At 38.1% G+C, this 26,062-nt stretch overlaps 1 protein-coding gene across 14 annotated transcripts in view; it reads left to right on the top strand.

The window, feature by feature from the left end:
* The window catches only part of EPB41 (erythrocyte membrane protein band 4.1), a 200,706-nt gene that overhangs the window by 162,484 nt on the left and 12,160 nt on the right, over positions 1 to 26,062 (top strand). For 10 of the 14 annotated variants that reach the window (XM_078452147.2, XM_060623422.3, XM_060623423.3 and 7 more), the window contains one exon: positions 22,634 to 22,762. In XM_078452147.2, the coding sequence (XP_078308273.1) occupies positions 22,634 to 22,762 (129 nt within the window). Of the gene's footprint in view, positions 1 to 20,963; positions 21,414 to 22,633; positions 22,763 to 26,062 lie in introns of all 14 variants that reach the window. The other 4 variants (XM_060623415.3, XM_060623414.3, XM_078452144.2 and 1 more) reach the window with 2 other exon arrangements.

Genomic DNA, 26,062 nt, shown 5'->3' with positions numbered 1-26,062 from the left:
ACCTCGTATTCCTTTCATGATGTCTTTTCTCGTGATTCTTGCGTTGGCTGTTTGGTGGTTGGTCTTTCTGTGATCGGAAGACAGGGTGCTCATCTGAAATGTCAAGACTAAAACCATTGAACTTTTGTTGTTTGCTTCTACTGTGTTGTCTCCTGTATGATGCCCTCTGATCTTGATAGTTCACTGTCCTAGGGGAGCTCTTTGTGATCATTTTTCTGTCAATAAAATGTTACTCTTTGTAGAATATGTATTGTGGGGCACAAAGGAGTAGCAATGGATTGCCCAAGCCAGCTTTCCTCACTGATATTTAACAAGTTTAGACAAATCAGATTTAAGCATATGACAGTTGGTACTTTCCCCCAAAGCTTTAACTCTTATCCTGCATGTTCTTATTGTTTACTGTTGCTGTCCTCCTCTTCAGTGTTTCACGCAAAGCAGGATACTCTGTAGAAACATTGGATGGACTATTTCCTAATCTTCTATAGTCATTTATGTGGCATGGCCTCTGTAGTTTAAGGAAAAAATTCAAATTGCTAATTTTTTCAAAAGCCTTAAAATGATACATTTTAACCTATGAATCCATAACCACTCCTTTTCTTGAGATATCAAACCAGTATATACAAAGGCCCTTTTTGGAAAAGGGCTTTTGACTTCTGTGGCCTTCTTAGGTGTATTTCTGAGATGTACAGAGAAAAACAACTCTATCCTGCCTGGTGTATAGAAGGTATCTGCAAAGGTTAAACGCCAGCTTTTCACAAGTAGAATGTTGATGGTTTAAGGAAAATGGTGCTGGTGCCCCTTAGCCTCCAGCCAGGGCTGAATTTCCAGACCACTCTACCCATCTTTAAAAGTCCTGGGATACAGATTTATTCAAGATCTGTACATAAATATACCTTTCTCTGAATTAAAATGTTGTGTGACTTCTTTACAACTTAAGTAATTATATTGCTAGAGGCAATACTTAGCCATTGTAGTAAGTTTAAAATATATATTGATATATTCCGTTTTCCTGATAGACCTCAGACCTGTTTATTCCTACATTTGTGTTGAAATCAACTGTTTTTAATTGATGGCCTTGTGAGCTAAAATTCTATCGTGACAAGTATGTGTCCTCTGTTTGCATGTTGATCTTCAAGGCTTCCCTGAAGTAAATATGAGTGTGCTCTGTCTTCACAACATAGCTCGGATACCTAACCTGTTATTTTTTGCCTCCGTATTAATGATATCTTCTTGCATGTAGCTTACTTTTTATGGCACTTGAATGTACCAATATGGATAATTTGATTCATGTTGTCACAAATCTTTGTTTTGAAATCTGAGTTCATGAGGTTATCAAACTGAGATTTTTGCACTTTGTTTATACTTCTCAACACTTTTTAATTGATGAAACTTCTAAACAAGACTTTCTGTTTTTAAGATGATGGCTTCTTAGAGCAAAAAAAGAGAGAACACTAATGCCAAGAATCTTTTGTCCTTCAACACCCACCACTATTCTATTTTCTCTGGAGACATGTAGAAATAATTCTCTGGTATTTTCCTAAAAACTGCCACTCTATCGTTACAGGCTTTCCCCCCAAAATGGGAAAAGAAGTAAGGAGCAGGTTAAATTTTAAAATGTGTTATGGGTGTGTATCTTTCATGTCACAGGCTATGTCTGTTTATAACAAATATTTTGGAACTAAGCATATTTCTTGATTCACTCCTAAGAAAAGAGAGACTTCAAATCAGCCTGACACATTGCACAACTATCCTCGAACACAGAAAGTGATAATCATAAGTACTCCCCTTTATCTGTGAAATAGAAATATAAGAGCTTTCCTAATGAAATAACAAAACTATAACACTGGGTAGAGTCTTTTAAAATTTTTTCGAGGAACTGAAAAGGAAATAATCAGGATTTTATTGATACTTTTATAACTGTTTAAGATTATATTTCCAGTTTTCATCCTGGTACACAGTTTTTTATTAATTATTATTGTAAACTTCACTTTGGATTTTCTTTCCCTTTGTTTTAGAGCTGTTCCAAATCCATTCAAAGTCTAGTGTAAGCCAATAGTATTTTTCAGTTTTCTGAAGTGCATCGGGAATCCTCAGAGATTCTTACTGATAGATAAAAGAGAGGCCCTTTCTTTTATTAATAGGATAAGAATGGTTGGGAGGAGAAGGGCCAAGCCTTTGTATTAGATTAAGCTGGTCAGTGCAGGTTCAAAAGATGTATCGATCACAGTTATCAAAGGAAAAATAGTAGACATTACAGCTTTGTGTTAACTTACATTAATACTGTTGAAATTTGTAACAAAGCTGTGTAAGACTAGTCTTTCTTTCCTTCTCACATCTCATTCCATTCTCAATACCAGAGACAGATACAAATAACTGTGTATTGGTTTTATCCTGGGTCAGCTTCTTAATGGCTGGTTGATAAATGAAAAACAATTCTGGGCGGGGGGGTGGGGGGGGGGGACGCCTGGGTGGCTGAGTCAGTTAAGCCTCCAACTCTTGATTTCGGCTCAGGTCATAATCTCACAGTTCGTGAGATCAAGCCCTGTGTCGGGCTCTGCACTGACAGTGCGGAGTCTGCTTGAGATTCTCTCTCCCTCTCTCTCTGCCCCTTCCCTGCTCACTCATGCATGCTCTCTTTCTTTCTCAAAAATAAATAAATAAACTTAAAAAAAAAAAACCCCAACAAACAATTTGGACTAAAGGCATCAATGCAGACCAGTAAAAAAATCTTCATTGTTTTTTGTTTTGTTGTTTTTGTTTTTGTTTTTGTTTTTTGCCTTGGTTTTGCTTTTAATCATTTCTCGGGTGACTCTGAGAAGTTCACTTAACTACTTGGTGCCCAGATTTCCACCTTGTAACATAGAGACAAACCTACCTCATGAGAATGAATCTGTAATATGTTCCAGGAACCAAAAGCTCTGGTTACTGTTCATTTCTTGATCTTTTGTGGATTGGCAAGATAGAAACTTAAAAACAAACAGACATTAACTTTTTGGAATTTTTCATATGAAAGCAAGCAGCTAAATAGCTGTGTTGATTTCCATCTACTTTCTACTGATATTTGACCAAGCATTAAAACTATTAAGGGTAAAAATGTCTTTTCAAATTCATCATACTCTTAAGCAATTCATCTTATTATGGTATTCTTACAGTGGACCAAACTGGAAAATAAACCCTGCATCAATCTTTTGGACCTATCTTTTAGCCATTTTCTTGTGCTAACACTTAGAATACAAAGGAGATTCAGTTTGCATGGGTCAATTTTACAGCGTGTTTACATCTTTGGTAAAAGTTTTGAAGGGAGAAGATATTGACTCTGTTGGCTCATATTAGACTAGGGATCTTCTGTGGATTAGATTTCCATTTGTCATCCTAGATCCTAGTATATTTCTTTGTAGGCGTTTGAGGTCTGGTTATTTTTTAGATGGCATTACCGAGCAAAATTTATATGTGGGCTTTACCTAGTGATCACGTATTTACAAAAGGAAGACAGAAAATTCAAAAATAATTAGACACTTTCTCATTGTTGCTGTGTTTTTGCTTTGTTTTTTGGCCAAGAGTATTGAGTATTGTAAAGACATATAGAGGGGCGCCTGGGTGGCTCAGTCAGTTAAGCGTCTGACTTCAGCTCAGGTCATGATCTCACAGTTCGTGAGTTCGAGCCCCGCGTCAGGCTCTGTGCTGACAGCTCAGAGCCTGGAGCCTGCTTTGGATTCTGTGTCTCCCTTTCTCTGCCCCGCCCCTGCTTGTGCTCTGTCTCTGTCTCTCAAAAATGGATAAACATTAAAAACTTTTTTTGAAAAAAGATACGTAGAACTTCTCTACAGTTTCCCTGTATTCTTCATAGAAATTATAAAATCCAAACTTCTTTACAGCATTCTCTACCACACTGAGGGAGAAATCTTGCTTGTTTTCATTGCACTCAAACTAACCTTGTTGTTTGTGACTTTGGTACTAGAAATGGAAACGAGTTCTGATTCTCTATTATGCATGGCACATGGGATGACCGTATCTGCCTCCCGTACATTGTAGTGGATAGTGGATCAGTGCGTCTGCTCTCGTTTCTTGTTTCTGTTACCCCTCGTGCCTTAGGATATCCTTCTTTACTGCAGCAGAGCATGAGACAAACTAACATTGGTGTGGACCTGGGATGGGGCCCTGGAAACGGTTAAGAAGGTACGGCTGTTAGAGCAAGGAAGCCACGTAAGGTTAGTCCAAAAGGGGAGCAGGGGCGGCTGTGAGCAACAATTACAAATTCATGGAGGATTCCACTTCATAAATGAAATTCTTATCATACTAGAACTTGAAAGACAAAAAGAAGAGAAAGTCATTTATTACTCCCACAGATCAGAAATACAAGCTAAACGCTAAATAACTTTAAACATAGCCTAACTAAATGTATGGGTGACAGATCGTTGAGGAAGTGTATGCTTTAGGAACGCTTTTCTAATCTTTTGTGATTGCTATCCTAGAGCATAGCCTTCCCCTTTATCATAGTCAGAATCCTATTTGCAGTAATTAGAATAAATCTAACATGCCAAAGATTAAAGGGCAGGAGAAAAACATGAGTCCCAACCATCTCTCAGGTCCCCCCCCCCACACACAAGTTATTAAAGGGTGCAGTTGAGTCTCTCATTTTCTCCTCCACTGTCTCTTAAAGAAGTCTCCATATGTACAGGATCCTATCTCAGTAAAACACAGAGAATAAGAATTAAGGGGAAAACATGGTTACTGCTATTCATTTATTCCTTGCACACTAGGACAATGTATGGCACAGATGCAAAGAGGCAGAGTTATCAGAATTTTGGGGTTGGATAAGCCCCTAATGCAACTCCTCTCCACCCCAATGCTTGACTCTTCTGTACAATATCACTTAGGGATTTAAAGACCCTTAGGGGGTCTTTACAATATCTGTACAATATCACTTAGGGATTTATAGGCCAAGTGGTCACTAGCCTGTCATTCAGTGTCTCCTAAGACATAGCATACTACATCTTTGGACCTAATCTGATTTTTGCATATAAGTCATTCTTATATTAACTCAAAATCCATTTCCCTATAGCTTTCATTTCTTGGCCCTGAATGGAGGCATCCCGAAGAATTTTCCATCTTCCACATTATAAGCTCTTCACATAGTTAAGACTCTCATGTAGGAGATTAATCATAGTTCTTGCCCTCAGATAACTTACCATCTGATATCCAGATCTGCCCCAACATCCCTCCTAACATTTATCCTCCTTTATCCTTTCTTGTTCTAGCTGCCCTTGTTTTATCAGCTCTTTTTGCTTTCTGGTCCGTTGCCCATAGGTTACTCCCCTGTGGTTTATTCATCTTAGGTTCTTACCCGTTGACTTGCCATCTCTCTTAAAAAGAACATTTTGAAATTTCCTAGAAATCCCAGCTTCACAGATGATACAGGCACGTGGGATTTAAAAATTTTTTTTTAGATAAAAGAGTGAGGGTATGATAGTTTTGTAGCTTTGGAAACGTCTTGTAGCCCAGTCTCTACTGACAAGACAGAATCACTATTCTGTTTCGAAGAAGCATACCGCCTACATCGTAAGTTTGTTTGCCTTCTCTGACAGCCTGACTAATCTTTACATACTTCAGCACCCCCATGTGTTTTGATTTATACCAGTGTGACATAATAAACTTATGGAAACTTACTTTCTGTTTAGCATTCTGATCATGGCTTAGATCCCCACCAGAAAAAGTGGTATGAAAAATTTGAAATTTTGTTAATCCATCTCTTTTAGCTTGTCCCTGTCCCCTTAAAACTGTGAGATTCTCAAAGGTGAGAGGCCTTGTTTTATTCATCTTTGCTTGCCAATCTACCACCTTTGTATCTCAAGATACATAGCAAATAATTAAAATTTATTAAATCGAATTAAATGATTAGTCACAAATGGTAATGGATAAGCTTTAACTTTTTATTTAGAATTTCTTATATTGGGACACAAATTTGTGCCAAATTAATCACCGTATTCCTAATTAGTATATGCAGGTAGCCCCCCCAAAAACCATATTTGGTCCAAAATCCACTATCTCTCTTATTCATCCTATAGTGTGGTCTGTGGTTTATGCAAAGAATCTACATTTACCTCTGTCGTAGGTATCAGTCTCTCTTGTTAATGTCTTGTAACTTGGTTCAATTAAAAGCTCTTATCCATTTACCAAAGGTAATAAATTTTCCCTATAGAAGGTATCATTGAGACTGGGTGCTTGTTTGTATGTATAAATTCATCTTGGAGTGTGATACCATAAAGGGAACCTGTTGACAATTTGTGTTTATCTAAAATGCCTTGCAGAGAACAATTTGACACATTTTTCTTGTGTTTTCCATGGTATAAAAACACCGAATGTATCAAACTCTTGTGATCTCAAGGGTTTTTTATATCAGGTAGACCAGGAGTTGACCAACTTTTTCTATAAAGGTCAGATAATAAATATTTTAGGCTTTGTAGGCCATATCGTCACTGTCATAACTACTCACCTTTGCCATTGTACAGTGAAAGCAGCATAAACAATAAACAAATGAACGTAGATGTGTTCCAATCAGACTTTACGTATGGACACTGAAATTTGAATTTCATACGATTTTTATGTGTCACTAAGTATCATTCTATGTTTTCCAAGCCATTTAAAAATATAAAACCATTCTTTGCTCATAGCAATATAAAAACAAGGAGAGGGCTGGATTTGGACTGTTGGGTGTAGTTTGCTGACCCCTGATATTGGTCTAGAGAACCAGAGAACTGATTAATTTATTCTTTCTGCCTTTGTACTGTTTGAAGAGCTGTAGATGCGATCTTAGTGTCTTCATTCAGTATTGAAATACTTTTGGTCTTTTTTGTGACTGGAAATGGAAAACAAAAGGCAAGGCATCTGTTCCTATTTATTGGGTGGTCGGGATGCACCAGAACTATAATCAAACATATCTGTAACCCCCACAACACCTCTGCCTTTCTCAGTTTTCCAGATTGTTCAATGTTAACTGTGCTCCTAATATATTTAGTGATGAATCCAGCTAACCCTTTTGTTTGGTTTGGTTTTTAAGGGTCTGCCTTCATTTTCCCCTAAGAGATAAAGAAACAATTCCCAAATTCATCCTCTCTTTAGACAGGTTTTAGAGATATCTAACAAACATGGTAAAGAAAGTGAAATGATTTTTCACTCTGGAGTTTTGGTACGCCTTAGTGTTTCAAGCGGTGGTATAAATTTAACGTTGGGAATTTAAGGAAAACGTTTTAGAAGGGTTCCTCTTTCTAAATAAAGAGATTTCTCTAAGAGGAATCCCCCAATTCAGGATCTATTTGGGCAGTATTTACCAGTAAATGAGAATAAAATTAATTTATATTCTTTCGGAAATGTCTTTGCTTCCTAGTTGACATGGACATGCTTGTGTCAAAGATTCCTTGATCTGTGGTTAGCTTTGGGAGGTGCTTTCTAATAAATCGGTGCACTTATGTTCCCTTCAGTTCCCTGGTCCAGGATGCATTAGCTGTGATACTAGGCTAAATAGTCTATCCATTAGCAGTTCAGCAGGATATTTAAGCCTAAATAAATCTGCTAAGAACTTCTCTTTTGGAACGTTTTCTTTGATATTTTTCTCACATTATTTGCTCTTAGTATGTAAATTTATCATGAATAAATCTTATTGAAAATCTGATTCTGGTTGATAGTAGTCATTAAGGAAATAGGAGCCAGCAAGGCAGTACATAGTCCCACTACCAAAAAAAAAAAAAAAAAAAGAAAAAAAAGAAAAAAAAAAAAGAAAAGGAAAAGGAACCTCTGTTTTAGGGGATCTGCAAGAAATACTGTCAGCCAGTCTTTCTAGAGAAGTTCCCTTGTTTTTCTGTATTTTCACTCTTTTCTGTGTCCCAGGAATTGTATTTTGCTCAGTCCTAAAGCAGAGATAACCTTGGCATGTGTTCAGTTCTCAGAATATTAATGTTTTAAACCAGCTTGGAACTCATTTGACTTATTTATACCAAGTTTTAAAAATAACTTTTTTTAACCGTCTTAATCAGTCACTACAACACATGTAATTGTCACATCTGTTAGAAGCATTTTTAATATGCTGAGTTTGTCTTTTGTTTTTTCAAAAAGCACTCTACAAATTAGTGGTTATTAACCATCCAGTACTGCCACTGTGATCCTAGTGAAGGGCGGAGAATGGAGTGGGAATGGATATGTGGGTGTGCGGAGAGCTTGCTCCCGTGATGTGGAATTAACAGAAGGTATAGAGCTTTGTCTTTCGCTTCACCTTGGGTAAACCTTATCTCTTATGTTACTCTCAGTCCTAGATTCTACTGTATTATCCAGGTAATTACTGAAAACCAACACTCCACATTTTGAAGTGGTCTGTTTACCAGCTTGAAGTATGTGCTTGTGGCCATGTTTGAGTAGTCTAAAAATTTCGAAGTGTTTCTTCAAAGCCATGTTCTTTTTAGGAATTTGTTGAAAATGTTAACATGGAAAGTCATTTTCATTATTATAGGATTTTTCAGGGAGAGAAAGCACAGCTAGTTAATATCTAATTAGAGTTTTCTGTTGTACTTAGTTCCGTGGAATCGAGATGCTGTTTTCTAGATGTTAAATTGGAGCATAATGTGTTTAAGTGTTTATCATGCCTTTAATAATTTTTGGAATTGGGACTTCTGAGAAATCCTGCCAAATATATTTAATTGTGTTCCATACTAAATGATCAGAGTTTTTGTACTGGTTATAACTTCTTCCTCTTCATCTCCATTTCTCTATCTCAGCCCTTCTTAGTATAATGAAATAAAATTGACCAACCAAAGGCTTCTGGTCTCCTAGACATGTTTAGTATAATTTTTAATACTTGCTGAAAACTTTGACTTCTATAGCTCTATTCAGGTTTGAGAACACTCATTTGATCTGTGGAGTCCTTGCTGGTGAGTGCAGTGTTAAGGCAAAATTTTCTATTACCTAATAGTTAAAATTTTGCATCAGGCATTGATTTTGAAGCTGTTTGCTTTTACAGTCACCTTTTCTGGGGATAATCTAATAACAGCACTATTAAGGAAATAATAAAAACTATGTTTGAAGGATCATTGTTATTGGCAATTTCATTTGCTGGCATTTGTGAGAGGCTGCGTTACGGAGTGATTTTCTCATAATAAGCAGTTTTACCAACTGTAATTTAATAAAGGCCAACTTCTCCTAAGTAAGCTCCTTTATCCAGATATAATCTTTATATGCCAGAGAATAGCAATGGACCATGAAAATGACTCAAATTTTGTGGAGAAGCTAGTGAGCACTACAAGGATGTATTTCTAGCTAGGGACCAATAGCATACAAACCTTATTTAAAAAAAAAAAAAAAGTGGGGGTGGATATAGCCAAGAGAGAAAATTTAGAATGAAGAGAAGTGTATTGCAAGATAAAGAATGGCACACTAGGGAGGAAAGATAGAATTTTTAAATCATCTTTTGCTAGCCACATGGTTACTCTGTTGTTAGTTTATCCCCATCCTGAGTGTTTGTGATTCTAATGTCCTTTTTCAAACTATCAGTTGGCCTGAATTTTCCACTGAAAATGTACCAAAACTATTATTTATGAGGCTTTTTGGGGGTTGGGGAGGCAGCAGATGATTTTCTTTTTGGTGAATTTTGTTCTTTCTTCATTTGTTTCCTTTTTTGGCTGAAGAATGGGCTATTGCTGCTTGACTTGTCATCTTTATGTGCTGTTTACACATGGCTTTTACAAAAGAAGCTATTACCACATCTGATTTATCTCTTATTGCAAGTGCCCATATAAAAGCATTTGTTTTAACAAATTTTTTTAATCACCAGGTTGATGTTCCAACTGATTATTATACAACCATAGGAAAGACTGATATTATTAATTTTCAAAAAAGGAATAAGATTACAAATATTGATACAAAATTAATGTATAAAGATACATGTTTTGTTTTTTAGTGCTTTTCCCCAAGGCATTTAAAGCATTCTTTGCTGAAACATAAACTTGCCATGTTTTGTTAAAGAGAAGAATGTAGAAACAAAGCACTCGCAATTAACTGATCTTATCAGGGTTGGATTCTACATTTTTTAGTTTGCATGTTGCAGACCATTTGGGGGTATTATTTAAATAGACTGTTGATACGTTAAGTGACTGTAATATTTATTGTTTACTTTAGTAAAGAACCAGGAGCTGGACTCTACTGCTGGGTATCTTCCTTCTGTGCTTAGCAAGATAACCTCGATTCCTGCTGGTTCTGTGGGCATTTGCAGTGCAAAGCATTTCTTACTGGGTTTGCAAAGCAAGGGTAATGTGCTGTGTGGGTGTATGTGTGTCTGTGCACAACTCTCTCCCTCATTCCTACTGCCACCTTCTGCTCACTCCCTTTTTCTTAACAAATTTATTTTTTTAATTATATAAATCTTATTAAAAAGTCTAACAAATATCCAAATCCCCTTTTTCTGTACAGAAACACTAATAAAAGTTTAATGTATTAACTTTCCCCGAGGTATTTGCATTTGAACAGGCCACAAAGTCACTGCAAAGATGGTAATATTACAGAACTGGTCATATCATTAAGTAGTATATACAGGGCCAGTCCCATAACTCTGTTTACTTGATGGAATGGTAAAATAGAGGGGCCCCTGGCTGGCTCAGTCTGTGGCACATGCAACTCTTGATCTCGGGGTTGTGAGTTGGATCCCCACCTTAGGTGTAGAGATTACTTAAAAAATTAAAAAACAAAAAACAAAAAACAAAAACACAAACCAATGAAGAGAATGTGAAAACCAAAAGTAAGTTAATAGATGTGGTGGTTTTAGGATTCCATTGTGTAAAATGACTATGGAGATAGTATGCTAAATCTTAGACTCTTTATACAAAAAATTTAATGATTTCAGGAAGCAAAATATGTGGGTGGTAACATAGATACGATTTCGCCTTAGAAACCAAGTAAATCTGTGAAGCTTTAAAATGGTTATAAATTTTGTGACTACTCAGAAATGTTTTTCCTAATTTTCTTTCTTAACAGTGTATATGTCAAAACTATTAAAAGTGGCCTATCTAGTGTTCTTCATGAGGACCTTGGCTCAGGAATATTTATTAAGTATTCTCATTTTAATTCTTATATTCTATCACGATTTCTTTCCGCAAAATTCTATCTGGTGATGTTCTCTAAAGTATTAGGAGAACCTGGCTGAGAACTTGGTAAGCGGAAAGAAGACCAGCCTTAGTTAAATCTATAGGGTTGGCCCACTCGGGTGCTCAAGAAACACTTCCATGTAGGCACTAGGTGTCTTTATTGCTCTGGTTCATGTTTCTTTGCAAAAAGTAATGTTTTAAGAAATAAAGTACAAAGACAAATAGTATCTAGTATTTGCCTATCACTTCATTTTGAACACCTGTACGGTGAACCTTCATAGTAACCATAACAGTGATGTTCTTGCTTCACAAGATGAAACTGAGTCTCAGAGGTTGAGAGATCTGCCCAAGAACAAGCAGTTTGTGAGTGAAAGAAAGAGCTAGAACCCAGGTCTTCGCTGTTATAGTCCAGTGACATTCTTTCGTGCCACAGCTGTCTCCTAAGTCACTCAGTCCCCAAATGAAAATGTGGTAAAAGTTACAGAGAGTGAATTAAGGAGAAGATTGGGATTTGTGAGACCTTGATGATTTATAAAACTGAGTGTTAAAAATTGTTCTTGGGGTATGTGGGTGGCTCAGTTGGCTAGGCATTCAGTTCTTGATTTCTGCTCTCACGTTGGGCTCTGCACTGTGAGCTGCTTGGGATTCTGTCTCTCCTTCGCTCTCTGCCCTTCCTCTGCTCTTTCTCTCTCTCAAAATAAAAAAAATTAACTTAAAAAAATGGTTTGCAAAAAAGGAAATGGTTCTCTAAGATCCTTAAGCCACTAGTGAATTTATTTATACTGCTGGATTCCATTTATCTTAAGTTAAATCCCCTGGGTTGAGTCCTGCAGAATATCCCAGAACCTGAAACAGGATTTCTCTCAGTCTATATAAAACAAAAGATAAGGATGAGAAGTGAGGCCTTGCCTATTGTTGAGACCAGGATCTCAGGGCTTTATTTGGCCCTGGGGATAATCTGATTTCGATATTAAAATCATTCAATAAAAAGAATTAAACGTTTAAAGTTTGTTTATTTTTGAGAGAGAGAGAGAGAGAGAGCAAGCAGGCACAAGGGAGAGGCAGAGAGAGAGGGAGAGAGAGAATCCCAAAAAGGCTCTGCACTGTCAGTGCAGAGCCCAACATGGAGTTTGATCCCAAGAACTGTGAGATCACAACCTGAGCCGAGATAGAATCGGATGCTTAACCGACTGAGCCACCCAAGCACCCCCAAGAATTAAACTTTTTAGAAGAAAATAATTAGTAGCTTCCTTTACATATATACTGGGAATGTTTAGATAGATCAATAGCTTAAAGTCCCATTAATTAAATCAAAACTTTTGTGGAAGATCAGAAGAAAACTAGATTGGTATCCAGAAGCAAACAAATGAAAAACACTTCATTGTCAAACCAAATGACATTTTGTGACTCTAGTAATTATTTGTTCTTCATCAAAAAAAAAAGTACCAATATTTTTGGTACTCTGTACTCAAGTCCCTAAGTATATTTATGTCAGTGTGAAACTCTTACTGATTTGGAGTAGTGTTTGAGATTGTTTAAGATGGTGTTGGTAAAGTGTATTAACCAGGGTATTTATGCAATTTAGTGGCAGAATTTGTATTTTGGTGTGGCTGGACTATGAAGAATTTTTTGCAGTTATTATTTGTGTTTCCTACTTACAATTTAGTCGATTCAATAAAGTAAAATGTCACCTCGGCATGTTAATGGCCCTCTCTTAAAATCTGTATTGTATAATTTTAGTAAGTAAGAACACCCATATTTATTAGTCTATGCTGTCTATTTGAACATGCATATATATGAAGATAAAATTTTCACAGGTATTCTAAGGATAAATCTCTGGAAACATTGAATAGAATATTACGGAAAAGCATTTTTTTGCAGACTTAAAATTAAACATGTATTGATTCCAAGGCTCTCATTAGAAGTTAGCTTTATAACTGACATGACTATTTTCTTCTTTCTTTCGAAAATTTTCTGCCAACTATCTAATTCTGTTTATGTGGGCTCAATAACATTACTGACTGGCTTATTTTGGTGCTTAGTGTAATATTATAATATCTAAGAATGCACCAAAAAATTAAAACACTGTAATTAAGCTTGAGACCAGCTCTGATAAAAGTTTGCCTTCTCCCCAGGGTTCTACCATTGCTACCACCATAAGACATATTATCTTATATAAATATATTTGACTGCCATCCATACGTATCATTGTCAGTATCTTCATTCAACTAAATCTAAATACCCTAGAGATTGGATCACTTCTTTCTTTCATTTATCCTCAAATCACCTAAAAGTGTTTTCTCTTCTGAGATGGCAATTAAACAACTGCTTATTGAATTTGTTCAGTCATTCTGATGTCTTCTACTTGATTTCAGTAAAACAAGATTTAAGCCTCAAGTGCAGAGCCCTTAGACAAAAAAAGAAAAATATAGATCATTCTGATATGAAGAATCATAGTGTTGATTTGTAGTATATGTCACTAATCTAGAGTTACTGTTCAGATCAAGTTTTAGGATTCTTTGATTTTTAACATTTTATATTCCCAGTTGCTATCATGACTGGCAAGAGAATGATAATTTTTTTGCATGTCTTTACTTGTTTCAGAGGCAGGTTATCTAATAAGAAAATCTACTAAGGAATTAAATCACAGACATGACCATATTTTCATTCACATTCCTGAGAATATCCCTGTCATCCTTAATTCAGAAAACATTAAACAAAATATAATGAAGCTACACCTTAAATTTGAACTATTTCTTTTCCACCCAGATACATTAAGTCCACAGTCATTGACTTTGACTTTCAAAATCCACTTGCTAAATTACTAAGGTTTTATTTTATATTCTCCTTATAAAAGAAAAGGTTTATATTAGTTACCAGTTGCTTACATTATCATTCTTTCCATTAACGACTTTTTCTTTTGGGAAACTGTTACGGTTTATTTTTAATTGTTTTTAAAGGGTTGGAGGACATTAAGGATTTATCAGCACTTCATAAATTGATTACCAGACTCCACGTTTTGCAGATCATTTCATTATGGAGCCAAATATAAAAGGTTGCATAAGAAAATAATTTAGTAACATTTTTTATAATAAAAGTAATGCATATCATTTTAGAAAGGTTAGGAAGTATGAAAAAACACAAAGAGAGAAATTAAGTTATTTGCAATTCTTGGGGCACCTGGCTGGCTTAGTCGGTAGAGCATTCAACTCGATCTCGAGGTTGTTAGTTCAACCTCCACATTGGGCACAGAGCTTACTTTAAAAAAAATTGGGGGGGCGCCTGGGTGGCTTGGTCGGTTAAGTGTCCGACTTCGGCTCAGGTCATGATCTCACGGTCTGTGAGTTCGAGCCCCGCGTCGGGCTCTGTGCTGACAGCTCAGAGCCTGGAGCCTGTTTCAGATTCTGTCTCCCTCTCTCTCTGCCCCTCCCCTGTTCATGCTCTCTCTGTCTCAAAAATAAATAAACGTTAAAAAAAAAATTGGGGCGCCTGGGTGGCTCAGTCTGTTAAACGTCCTACTTCAGCTCAGGTTATGATCTCGTGGCTTGTGAGTTCGAGCCCCGCGTTGGGCTCTGTGCTGACAGCTCAGAGCCTGGAGCCTGCTTCGGATTCTGTCTCCCTCTCTCTCTGCTCCTCCCCTGTTCTCTCTTTCTCTCTCTCTCTCAAAAATTAATAAACATTTAAAAAATTAAAAAAAAATTATTTGCAGTTCTACTGCTACTGATATTTAATATCCCTTGAAGTCTTTTTCATATGTTTAGTTATACACATAGGAAAATATAATTTTTATTTTTTACTTAAGGGGAGAGTTTCATCTTCATTCCAATATCCAATCATGGTCCTGACGTGAAAGTAGTCCCCTGAAATCACATGGCAAGGTTGGCAGTGATGGTCCTTATCTGTGTACCCAGAATTTTAATATATAGAAAGATAAAATGAGACAACAGCAGGTTCTTTTCTTCCTTTTAATACAGAAATGAAGTGTTTTTCCTTTGCCCGCCCAAAGGTAAAATTGGTCTTCACTGAGACAGGAAACAAATGTGTGTGGGAAAAGCGTGGACCCTCCAGAGAAAACTTAATATGCTTTTTTTTTTCTTATGTGGCCAAGTTTTAGGAAGATTTTTAGGATTTATTTTCCTTGTGAGGCTTATAGGATAAGATGCTTTTATAAGCATAACTGTGGTTCTTTCATTGGTCTAATATACAAATACCTTGCTTCAAAAATAACTGAAAAGATGGGGCGCCTGGATGGTTCAGTCGGTTAAGTGTCCGACTTCAGCTCAGGTCATGATCTCACGGTTTGTGAGTTTGAGCCCCATGTTGGGCTCTGTGCTGACAGCTCAGAGCCTGGAGCCTGCTTTGGATTCTGTGTCTCCCTCTTTCTCTGCCTCTCCCCGACTTGTGCTCTGTCCCTCTCTCTCTCTCAAAAATAAGTAAAATGTAAAAAAAAAAAAATAACTGAAAAGAAAAAGACTGGGTTGCATTTAATGGGGTGGCAGCAAAATACCTGGGGCACCCATATCTTGCTCTTAACGATGTCTGGGATTTTTAAGTCAAGGGAGACGTCATTTAGAACTCACAAGGGCACATGCCTGCAAAGGTTTGATGATCCTGAGACATAATCCTTCTGAAAAAAAAAAAACTTTTCAAGAGAAACCCTTTTGGGAAAAAACTCTTTTCTTCCCCCCAAATAAAATAGTGAATTCTCATACTTAGCAGGAACCATTCACTTTTCAAATAAAATTGAAAATTTTCAAATAGTGTTCTCAATTAAATATTTCTCTAACATTCTTCCTTCTCATATTCCTGAAACCAGTTACATTGCCCAGCAGTACTTTGTACAGGCAACTGGTCTTCCTATTGTAGCGTCTCTCTCCTTCTAGATCCCCCAGCAGTCCAGATAAACAGCATCTACATGAACACCTTTGGATCACAATTAAGTCTCAATTTTGTCAGTTACTGTGGGATGTTCACACAAAGGCCTATATTTGTTCATACCCTGAGAAGATTCCTTTAAAGTTTCCAGGCCCATTTACTGCTTCAGATTCTGTGTCCCCCTCTCTCTCCACCCCACCCCTGCTTGTGCTGTATCTCTGTCTTTCAAAAATGAATAAACATTAAAAAAAATTTCTTTTTAAGTTTCCAGGCCCATTTGGTATATGCAGTTGTGTAGTCTTATATAATCCAGTAGCCTTTGCTGATGGTCATAGCTAAAGGCACAACACTATCAGTTAAAATTCCTCACTTAGGTTATTTGTCAAAGTTTGGGAATCTTATGTCATGGAGATTTTATGTCTTCTTTTTGCCTCAATCTATTCTTCTGGCTTTTCAGACTTATCCTTATTTTTAAAAGTATTAGAGGTGCCTGGGTGGCTCAGTTGGTTAAGCGTCTGACTCTTGATTTTGGCTCAGGTCATGATCTCATGATCTCATGGTTCATGGGTTCGAGCCTGGCATGGGGCTCCGTGCTGACAGTGTGGAGCCTACTTGGGATTCTCTCTCTCCCTCACTCTCTGCCCCACCCCTGCTTTCTTGCTCTTGCTCTGTCTCTCTCTCAAATAAGTAAACTTAAAAAAAAAATTAAAATAAAATAAAAGTGTAGTGTTGGCCACTAAAATCAGGCCCTGCTAAGGGGACTTTGGACAGTCTTTGTACTTCTTAAGAGTATAGTCAGGTTTGGTGTATATTGTTTTGAACATAATAGGACGTGTCCTCTGGTCCTACTTCAAGTAAATACTTTGTTGCCACGGGAAGAAATGGGCTTTAGAACCAGAAACCAACTTGAGTTTAAACCCTAGCTTTGTCACTTAACTAGCTCTGAGTTGTTTAACCTCTCCATTTCTTCATCTATAAAATAGAGATAGTGACTACTTCATAGTGAGGTTGTTGAAAATTAAGTGAGAAAACGTGTTAAAGTGACTAGCTCAGGGGTGCCTGGTGGTTCAGTCAGTTAGGCATCTGACTCTTGATTTCTGCTCAGGTCATGATCTCAGGGTTCATAAATTTGAGCCCTGCGTCGGGCTCTGCGCTGACAGTGAGGAACCTACTTGGGATTCTTTCTCTCCCTCTGTCTCTGCCGTTCTCCTGCTCTCTCGCTCTCTCTCAAAATAAATAAACTTTAAAGTGACCAGTGCAATACCTGGCATGTGGTGAACATGAATAACACTTTCCTCTTATTTTACTGGTATAGGAGATAAAATGCTGGACTAGACAGTGGGTCTGGTCAAGTTAGCCACTTTTTATGTTCTTTCTGAACACACTTTTTCAGTTTTTGAATAGCACGAGACCAGACAGAAGTTCTCAAGTCACCTGGATTTATTGAATATACTTTTGACAAGTTTTACTGAATATCTATTATGTGACAAAAACTGAACAAAAGAGATACAGAACTAAGTAACATAGGAAGTCCTTATCTCCCTCAACACACCCAAGGAACTCACAGTCTAATGGGAAAAATAGATTACTAAACCAGTAATAACAAGGTGCAATAGGAACAAAAGAGGAATAATATCTAACCATACTTTAAGCAGCCAGTGGGGAGACTTCCAGAAGAACTGATACTTAAGCTGAGCATGGACTTCCAGGCAAAAGGAAAAATATTGACAATATTTGCAAGGGCAGGGAGGCAAAAGCAATCATGCCCTGTACTAGGAACTGCAAATAGTTTTGAATTAATGGAAAGAAGGATGTCTGTGAAGGTGCAGCACAGTGAAGCTGGAAAGAGAGGCAGGAGTCATATTTTAAAGTATTTTCTATGTTGGGGCACCTGGGTGGCTCAGTTGGTTAAGCATCTGACTCTTGGTTAAATAAAGTATTTTCTATGTCTTACTAAAGGGTCTGAGCTTTAACCAGAAGGCAGTGAAGAACCACTGAAGGATTTTTGTTTGTTGTTTTATTTTATTTTATTTGAAGGGGTTTAAGCTGCAGAATAGAGTTTGCAATGTTTCATTTTAGAAATAAACACTTTAGCAGCAGAATAGAGGATGTGTTCAAGGAAGGTTTGAGATGAGAAAGAAGGAAGGAAAAAAGCAAAGAAGAAAAACTGTTCATGGCATTAGTAGTAAGGTAGGTGTGGCATTACAAGAGCCTGAATGAAGGTAGTAAAGGAGGGAATAGAAACAAGCACGTAGATAAGGGCGATATTAAAATGGAATGGAAATGACTTGATTGAGTAATCTCTGGGGGTTGGTGGATGTGTGTACGAAAGGCATTGAAGATGATTTCAGGATTCTGGCATGGAAGACTGGATGGATGGTGGTGCCGTTTACCAATATAATAGAAATGATGAAAGAAGTGGGGGTGGCAGGTCCAGGCAGCAGCAGAGATGAGTTTAGATTGGGGCATATTGCATTCCATATGGCTGGGAGCATGTCCAGTAAGTAGTTGGCTGTGTCCAAGAGATCTGGACAACAGAGCCAACTGGGAGGTTGATCTGACCATATGTAAAAATGCTCTAATTAGTGATATAACCTGTTATCAATTTTCCTTTTATTTCTAGTGACTAACACTTATTAAGTGATCAGTGAATATTTGTTGTTATTACTATGGCTGCAGCTTTTAGCTGTGGTCCACTGTATATATGCTTTGAAACAACTGATTGCTCAAATTTTACTCAACAGTAGGCAGCTTTGGACCAGGTGTTGCTGGCCTAAGCAATGTTTATTCACAAATGGCTTCTTGATGACAGACCACCATGTGTCACTTATACCTATTGGTATAAAATAGGCTCTTACTTGTTTATCTTAGGTATTTTCCTGGTTATAAGTCATCCTCAGTTGTGACAAATTTGTTTGGAAAAGCCATGAAGTTTTTCTCCATGTGAGTGGGTTTGGATATGCTCTTCACATTGCTAGAAGTAGCATATAGCAATTTGAGAAAGCCTATTTGTTTATTACCAGCTGATCTATTTTTGGACAGCTCTAACAGCTTGTCTGACTCCAAAGAAATGGTGAGATAAATGCCCTAGAAAGTAATACAGTGTGTAAATAATAACAACAAATTTATTTTAGTGTCCCCAGACCTTACTATTATAGGAGCTTAGAATGTTGGTTGAATTAAGTGAATCTATCTGGTACTTTAGAATTTACCAAGTGCTAGGGGCACCTGGGTGGCTCAGTCGGTTAAGCTTCTGACTTCAGCTCAGGTCATGATCTTGTGGTTCGTGAGTTCGAGCCCTGCATTGCGTTCTGTGCTGACAGCTCAGAGCCTGGAGCCTGCTTCAGATTCTGTCTCCCTCTCCCTCTGCCCCTCCCCTGCTCACAAACTGTCTGTCCGTCTGTCTCTCTCTCTCAAAAATAAATAAACATTAAAAATTGAAGAAAAAAAAAAGAATTTACCAAGGGCTTTCACATTTATTATCGTATTTGATCTTCAGACCCCATGAGTCAAACCAGGTGTTATTCTCATTTTAAATAGGAGGATATTCAAATACTCTTAGCAAGATTTTGTGTATCTCTGATTCATCTGCAGACAGAGGCAGTTTCTGTTGTCATCTCTCAGTCCTGTTTTTCATGCCCTAAGTAATATTCAAATCAGTCCACAAAAGACCTGCCTAATTGAAATTCAACTTGTACCACTCTGAGATGCTCTTGAGTTGACTGTTTCAAGATGGCTTAGAAGTGAAGTTGGACTGAGGTTTCTCGAGCAGTGCGTCCTTTCTTGCCTTAATAGGGCACTGGTTTGTATTCATCACAATGTAGGTTGGTTTACAAGTTAAGGACTAGCAGTGTTTTTTTAAAACATATATAATATATGTAACTAACATGATTTGAGTACGAAAATGTGTAAGCTGAACCAGGAATGTGTCATTTACTCCAGGAATACCTTTTTAAAAGAGTCCTTTTCAGTTATTAAGTTGCTAGGTGGTATGGAATATGGTAAGTTGATCTGAACCAAAATTTCAGGCCTAAGTGGCTTTCTGGTGAGCACACGCAGATGTTTACTTTTATGACATTTGGCTTCTGTCAGACTATTCGTTTTTCAAATGACTCATATTCGTTTTTTACTGATGTGAATTCCTTCCCTTCTACCCACAGCAACTTTCTTTAAACTTTAGGATTATGTGCATCCACGGTGATGTTATCTTGTCATCCACATTCTCTTGGAAGTACTTATTTTAGATCTTTTTCCTGTGGTGTGAGGCATTTAGCCCAGGAGGGAACTGTTTCCAGGACTTACTTCTCTTAGGGGTTGGAGATATGTCATTCATCTATGAAGAAATATATCTCAGCTGCTGGGTCACTGTTTACAGTGAAGAAACACTTCACTATTTTTGATATTTACTGTCATGACAGTGGTTACATTAAGTTCGTTCTGGATGTATTGAACCTTTTAGTTTAAAGTCAAGATGTTAGCTTCTCCCTCAGGGGCTAATGTGATGGTATTTACGGCTTGGAGATATGAGACATTTTTCAACCTGATCAGGCTACTGGAGAGTATCTTTTGATTGGCTCACAAATTGCACAGTTCCCTGTGCATAGTAATGAGTTAGGTATTTAGGAATAGCAAAGTAACTCTTTTAAGTATGAAGAGTATGTGTTATACAGGGACGATCACAGTAATACAAAGTGCTCGGTACTCTGTGAGGCACATCGCAATTATTTCACGGGTTACCAGTGTTCTAGAAATACGACCAAAATGAGGTTGGAACTGCTTAAGCCATGGATATGTTTAGTGAACAGCAGTTTTTCCTTTTGGCTACCTCAGGAGCTAAGATTCTTGGTTTGTATTAGTAGTAATATTTTTTAGACCTCTTAAAAATCATTGTTGATTCTCAGAGTTCACAATATTCCCCACTTATTCCTAATCTTCTTGCTTTTGTATGTGTTCATTCATTTGTAGAATATAAACGGCATTCGCACAGAGGAGGTGGCTGCCGTGACAAAGGGGCCATCTACCAGCCCTGACTCTGAATGGGATGGTCCCAAGCATTCACTAATTCCTAGTAAGAGCCAAATGACCACCCCGTCGGAGTCTCCACAAAGCTTTGAGTTTGGCTCCCTCTCCATAAGCAGCAAGGAGACAGAAGAGAAGGAGCAGGGAGCAGCTGGCTATCTTGATATTAAGGAAATGCCGGGAGGCTCAAGTGGGGAATGTATAGGAGTGGAGGAACAGGCCGGTGTCTTACAGTTCTCAGTATCACCAGCTTCCTCTCAGCTGCAACTTGGTGAAAAAAAGGCAGAGAGTAGTGAAGAACATGTTACACCAGGAGAGCCACTTGGAAAGCACAATGGATCATTTCTTGACTCTCGTGTGGGTAACCAGTTCCCCACCCTCATTCGAAGTTTCCAGGTAGTAACCATTTCAATGATGCAGGTCTAATGACTCACTTTGGGAGAGGGCCAGAATCTGCTGTGTGGAGGAGGTGGTGGTGGTGGTGATGATGAGGGCAGTGGCCTCTCTGCTTTCTTCAGAATCACAGAATAAAATTAAAGCCCTCGATTACTACAGATAAATGTATTCAGAGGGATTAACTCCGTGGCTAGAAATGCTTTCTCCCCTGATGACGTAACAAAATTCTTGGGGGTGAATTCCAGCTGTTTATCTTTATGAAGCTGGTGTAAGTGGCTTCCTCTTTCCCTTGTTCAAGTATGGGCTACATAAAGAGGTGAATTTCTGAGACTTCCATGATGAAGAGCCATTAAGTGTTCGGAGGCCATGCTCAAAAGATTCAAATACTCTTAATTAAAAGAAGCAACTGATTTTTGTTTATGTGCTTTCAGACCCCAAATAATGATTTATGCATCGCAGCCGCATAGTATAGCCCACCACTCCCACTGACCCCACTCACAAGGACTTCCGTGCTCATAGGCACTAATCTCCTATGCTAAGGTGGATGGCCACTTACCTTTATCACAATCAAGTGGTAGTTTTAGGGTGATTCATAGACTTTGGAAGGGGAGCTGATGGACAAGAAGCCTTTGATATTCTACTAATGTTCATTCTTCTGAAATTCTGAGATTAATCACCAGGTGGTGGTAGAAGTGATTATTTTCTTTCCAGTTTTCCAAATACTGTTTTTCTTCTCAAGAACTCCAAAGTGAATGTCTGACATTGATTTGAAAGAAGTTGATGAATTCCAGGATAATGCACTCCAATGCCACTGCTGTTTCATGTACCATTTGTAGTTAGTGGAGGAAATGCGACCGATTTTGTTAATTATAATGGCACAGTCACAAGGACAAACAAAAGTGACTGCTGTTTGGCAAACAGTTTTATATTCAAATTCTGAAGGTCAGTCTAAAGTGTTTCATATCACCGATCATAACTGTCTGATCTTACAGCTTTCCATTAAGCATATGAAAATGATTACAGTAATGCTGTTTTTTAATATCCCTCATGATTGGACACCTTGTCAAGGCTACTTTGGAATAGTGTCCAAGTCTCGGGCAGAGACTGAGCTAGCCCTTTGCTTGATTACAGCTACCACTTTGATCAGATCAATGTCAGAAGATTAGTTCTCTGTAGCCTTCAGAAGACTCTGGTAACTCTGTTTCTTTACTGCTTCACAGCCTCCCCTGGTGAAGACTCAGACTGTCACCATCTCAGATACTGCCAGTGCTTTGAAAAGCGAAATCCCAACCAAAGATGTCCCTATTGTTCACACTGAGACCAAGACCATCACTTATGAGGCTGCCCAGGTAGGACATGGTGTGATGTTTCAGAAGCCAAGACTGAAGTAAACATAATAAATAACCTTCTTTCTTTACAGAGTCTCTAATTATTTGCTGCAAATAATGCTGGGCTTTTCTGGGGTAATTCTTTTTAGAAGAGATTACTGATCTAAGGATATCCCAAAGTACTTCATTAAAAGCGAAGTTGTCTTGCGTCTGTTTGCTGATATCCACCCAATTCAATTAGGGAAGGCAGTCTGTGTAATGGTTAAGAACATGGGCTTTGGATCAAACAAAGTGGAGCTTCTCCACTTCAGTTACTGCAAGTGATTGAATGTCTCTGAGCCTTGATTGGCCCCTCCCCTTCTTCCTCCACCCCGCCCATGATGTTAATATCTGCCTCATGATTTTATTATGAAGATTATATAAGATACATACTGTATGAACTTGACTTGAGCATCATGCCTGCAAGTGTAAATAAGTAACAGCTATGATGATTATCATTTATTCCAATTAAATTTAAAACCACACAAGAATTGGGGTACCTGAGTGACTCAGTCAGTTAAGTGCCTAAATCTTGATCTCAGCTCAGGTCTTGATCTCAGGGTCTCGCACAAGAATTTAAGTATTCACAATTTTTATTTAAATAGAAATTTTGTATACTTTTAGCAAAATTTCTCCTTCATTGTTGGTAATTTGAATGAGCTAAGAGTTGCTTTATGTTGAATCAGGTTTTTTCCCTTTTTTTTTTTTTTGATTCACAGAAGCCAAAAGTTAGAAAAAGTTTTCCCTCTATAAACTGATAAGCAAATATAAGCAGATATTTGTTGAGTGCATTTATGTATTAGGTCAAAGCAGTCTACAAGGTAGACAGAGGATCTGTCTGGAACTTTGGTTATAGTTGTCAGAAACAGACAACAAAACACATAAACAAGTGTATAATTTCAGACATGGTAAATGCTATAAAGAAACTAAAATAGGATAAAGAGTTAGACAATACGAGGGGCACCTGGGTGGCTCAGTCAGTTAAGCATCCGACTTGTGATCTTGCTCAGGTCATGATCTCACGGTTGGTTTTTTGTTGTTGTTTTTTTTTAATTTTTGTGTCTTTATTTTGAGAGAGAGACAGAGTGTGAACAGAGGGAGGGGCAGAGAGAGAGAGGGAGACACAGAATCTGAAGCAGGCTCCAGGCTCTGAGCGGTCAGCACAGAGCCCGACGTGGGGTTCAAACTCACGGACTGTGAGATCATGACCTGAGCCAAAGTAGGGCGCTCAACTGACTGAGCCACTCAGGTGCCCCTAAAATTTTTTTTTTTAACGTTTATTTATTTTTGACAGAGAGAGAGGGAGACAGAGCATGAGCAGGGAGGGGCAAACAGAGAGGGAGACACAGAATCCGAAGCAGGCTCCAGGCTCTGAGCTGTCAGCACAGAGCCCGACGCGGGGCTTGAACTCACAGACCACGAGATCATGACCTGAGCCAAAGTCAGAAGCTCAACCAACTGAGCCACCCAGGTGCCCCATGATCTCACGGTTTTTAAGATCAAGCCTCAAATAATGCTCTCCACTGACAGCGGGGAGCCTGCTTGGGATTCTCTTTCTCTCTCTCTGCTCCTCCCTTACTTGCACACACTCTCTTTCTGAAAATAAAATAAATAAACTTAAAAAAAAAAGAATTAGACAATATGAGATTGTATGAAAGGTTGTTCCTGTGGGGCTGGCATAGTCAGGAAAATCCTGTCTGAGGAGGCCACATTTTGGTTGAAGCCTGCATGACAGGAACGAGGCAGCTGTGCGAAGCTCTGGCTGAGTGATTTCCCCTAAATCCTTATGGTTAATTCTCACACTATGAACTGGATGAAGATATCCCTTTTAGCAAACAGTGTCACTTGCCGATTAAAAGCATGTGCTTTGCAATTAGACAAACAGAAATTGTATCCTAGCTCAACCACATACTAGCTGGATAACTTTAAACAAGTCGCTAATCTCTCTAACCCTCTGTTTTCTTGGCTGTAAAATGGGGCTAATATCACATTCCATTGCAAGATTTGAGGGAGGATTAAGTGAAATGATGTCTGCACAGTGTTTGGCACATTCGTGGATGTTCAGTTAATGTTTGTATGCTTCCCTCTTCTCTCTCGTGGTCTAGAGTGTGGAATTCGAGTTTGATAAATAATGAAAGACTGCTTAAAGTGTTTGAGCAGTGGTGGTAAAGCAACATCATTGAAGCATGATTTCTGGAAGATGATTCCTAAAGCTGTGTGCTGAATATTTTAAAGTCGGGGGATGCCTGGGGACAGGAATATGACTAGAGCTAGTCTGGGGAGATGCTTATAAAGAACTGAAGTGTAGCTGGAGGAAATGAGAAGAAAGAACTGTGTCAAGAGAGACAGAAATGAATGAATAGGACTTGGCAGTGCAGGGGGTTGAAAAAGGAAGGAATAGGAAATTACTTTAAGATTGTGCATGTTATTAACCAGAGGATGTAAGAATTACTTTCATATGGTAGGAAACTCTTTAAATTGTCATTGCCATGGAAACAACCTAACTAGCCACCAGTAGGGAACAGGTTAAATAAATTATGATATATACAATTAATATAATTCGGCACAGCTATTAAAAAAAGCTTCTGATGGAAATAATCTGTGTAATAAGTTAATAGATTAAAAAGCATAGTGGAATGTGGTATAAATAATATGCTGTTTATAGGAGGGAAAGAGGCGGCTCATATATGAATATATTATCTCTGAATGAATGAGTACTCAAAAAAAAAAAACCCCAAAAGCAGTGGTGGCCTCAGTGAAGGATCTGGGACTATAGGACTGTGGTCAGGAGTGGGAGGAGACTGACATTTCATCCTGTTCCATTTTGAAGTGAATTTTGTAGCATATGCATGAAAGTTGTTAGGGCCAACCTGCACACAGAAGCCCACGTGGTTTGAGTGTAGCCCCTGTAGAAAAAGGAAAAGGAAGCAGTCATTTTAGGTTTTTGTTTTTTGCTTTTGTTTTTGTTTTTGAGAGAGTGTATGTGTGTGCATGCAAGTGGGAGAGGGGCAAGGAGAGTGGGAAAGAGAATCTCAAGCTGTCAGGGTAAAGCTTGATGCAGGGCTCAATCCCATGACCCTGGGATCATGACCTGAGCTGAAATCAAGAGTTGGGACACTTAACCAACGGAGCTACCCAGGTGCCCCAGGAAGCAGTCATTTTAAAATATATTCACATGTAGGAGAAATACAGAGGCAGCATCATGTGCTAGAGAAAGCGTGTGGGCTTTGGAGTTAGACTTGGATCTTAATTCCAGCACTTGCTGGCTTTGTGACCTTTGGT

The sequence above is a fragment of the Panthera onca genome, chromosome C1 (genome assembly GCF_046562875.1).
Source record: "Panthera onca isolate mPanOnc1 chromosome C1, mPanOnc1 haplotype 2, whole genome shotgun sequence".
NCBI lineage: Eukaryota > Metazoa > Chordata > Mammalia > Carnivora > Felidae > Panthera > Panthera onca.
Note: the sequence above shows the minus strand (reverse complement) of the source record. Positions and strands in the feature narration are given on the sequence as shown.